General features: G+C 37.9%; 1 protein-coding gene across 1 annotated transcript in view; it reads right to left on the bottom strand.

Moving 5' to 3' along the window:
* CACNA2D3 (calcium voltage-gated channel auxiliary subunit alpha2delta 3) overlaps window positions 1–2,438 on the bottom strand; it is a 385,100-nt gene that overhangs the window by 85,898 nt on the left and 296,764 nt on the right. Inside the window, exons 19-20 of the mRNA XM_031058245.1 lie at window positions 831–902; window positions 512–573 (exon numbers count right to left, since the gene is read on the bottom strand). Of these exons, the coding sequence (XP_030914105.1) occupies window positions 512–573; window positions 831–902 (134 nt within the window). The remainder of the gene's footprint in view (window positions 1–511; window positions 574–830; window positions 903–2,438) is intronic.

Below are 2,438 nucleotides of genomic sequence, written 5' to 3'. Positions count from 1 at the left end.
TTTTTTTTTCCTCCCAAAATACATGCAAAAATTACCAGCTTACTTGGTTTTAGTTATAGAAATCCACTGAAGGTCGTTCAGAGAAAAAAACCATCCAAACCTCAAATTGGAAGTGAAATACTATCTCATTTTACATTACATTCTTTTTGTGGAAAAAAATAATAAAATGGGGCTCAAGATGTAGTTACTTAAATGGATTATAGTATTTATAGCTCTCCAAGTACTTGCGAAAGCCTTTCGTTCAATGTAAACCTCAGCTGAATATTTTTTCAATGAAACGTAAGCCATGACAAACACTGTGAGTTTGCCTGTGTGAGCTTGCACAAACTTTCCATCCCTGGAAAAGCTGAAAGGAATGCTGGTAGGATCCTTTTCCTTGCTATTTTCAGCATTGTCCAGGGATATTTCATTGTCAGCCTTTGCTGATGAGCTTTTAATGAGTTCACAAGGTCTGTATAAGCACAAATCCAATGAGTTGGGTGAAACGTCCATTTATTATGGCCAGCTCTACCTGAATGGAGTACCCTTGATGTCTGTATAATAGTAGTCATTTGTCATCACCAGGACTCGCTTCTAGATGCACAACAAGAAAGTCAGAAGGAGAGAGGGGAAGAAGTTAGTTTGCTGTAAGAAATGTACAAAAGATCAAGTGGTTAGTCACTGACATAATTAGGAGCGAAGTTTACATTCAGTGAGTGAAAAAAAAAAAAAAACTTCCAGGGGAAAAAAAAAATATACTGCAGGGAACCATATTCATAGCACCTTAAAAATAATTTTAAAATTATCTGCTTGCTTTATTTTTAGTTGGAATATTATTATAGACATTTTACCCCTTTGTCCACCGTCTTCTTCACTTCCATGGAGAATTTCCCTGTTTTCCGGTTCACCATTGCATTTCGAAGCTGAAATGAAGGAACTGTGTGTCAATTCCTTTATTTACTTTTTCTGTAATCCTTTAAACTCTGAGCTCTCCAGTACATTTATCTAGCCTAAGTAGCCCTCAATTTTCTTCATTCCTTCATTTCCAATAATTCTGCTACACACTGGAGAACCCATTTACAGATTTTATTAGTGACTGTATAGACCAAGGCTCCTGCTGTACTATTTCAAGCTAAAGTATATAAGATAGGAGCTCTCAGCATCCTTCATAATAAAATACCTTTGTGTGTAGTAATCTGGATTTTATTTGGTATGAACAGTGTGACTACTATTCTGTATTTACTGCATGGCAAGGCAAGGACTAGATTCCTAGCTGGATTTAGCTGGTTAGACCAGGGCCCAGTGTTTAAATACATCAACAGTGACACAGATAACAAGAAAATAAAAAGAGAGAAAACCCCTTATGTAACACTATTTATTCTGCTTAAGAATCTACACTGGGCTGCATCCTTAATGAGCACCAGAATCTTTATCCTAATTGCATCAAAAATTAGCACTAGCCCACAAAAACCAGAATGGCAGCCCATTGGATCAGTAACGTGATCCAGGGGGAACAGACAACCAGAGTGCTTCTCAATTCCCTCTGGTTGTCCATTGGTGTCCAAGCACCCCTTGAAAGGTATTAAATTTTAGCCCTGTCGTGGAAGTCCTGGGCCAGTCACAGCTTTAACAATTGGCCTGGACCTCTCCACGTCTTCCAAAAGACATTTTAAATTCCCTTCAAAAATGTGCTTCATTGCTTTATAAGCCAAAAATTCAGAGAAGTTAGGAAAAACAGAAAACAAATGGAAAAGGCTTTATACACAATGATTTAGCTGCTGCTCTGCAAGTTAAATCTGTTACTTTTTAGATCACCACTACAAACACCCACTCTTTTCTTGTAATTTTCTTTTTCTACATGAGCTACAGGCTCCCAAATCTGGGAGCTGCCAAGTCCCTGGCCCATCATCCCTAAAATCTCTGCCCTTAGCACACCTTGGTGCTCCCTGCCTTCCTCCCAAAGCACACACAACCTCTCTCACAGATGAACGTGCCATGATGGTGAAAAGATTTAAAAAACCCAACAACCATCCCCCAGGCCTGTAAGCCAAAATGACCATCAGTGTCCCCAGGGATGAGGACAGGGTCTCTGGGCTAAAACTGAGGAAAGACAAGCCAGGTGTTTTGAGAAATCCTCAGCCTTCACGTTTGAATTTGCCTATTCATCAATTCACTTCAGGGAAGAAATAAAAAAGTTGCTGTTTAACAGTTACACCATCCATAAATGGAAATATTTAATTTGAACATTCTTAGATTTACTAATGGAAGATGGGAGTTATTTTGCTTTTTGTGGGAAAAAGTACCTATAGATCTTTCACAGCTGTAATTTTCATTACAATTTAAAAATTCCACTATTACAAATCAATATAGCATTTAAAATGCAGGAAAATACTGGCAAAATGAGCATTTTTATGCCTCTTCTATCGCATATCTCTCTAAACACAATTTTGGACATCATG

Source organism: Geospiza fortis, unplaced genomic scaffold, assembly GCF_000277835.1.
Source record: "Geospiza fortis unplaced genomic scaffold, GeoFor_1.0 scaffold78, whole genome shotgun sequence".
NCBI lineage: Eukaryota > Metazoa > Chordata > Aves > Passeriformes > Thraupidae > Geospiza > Geospiza fortis.
This window is presented reverse-complemented; position numbering and strand designations above follow the sequence as displayed.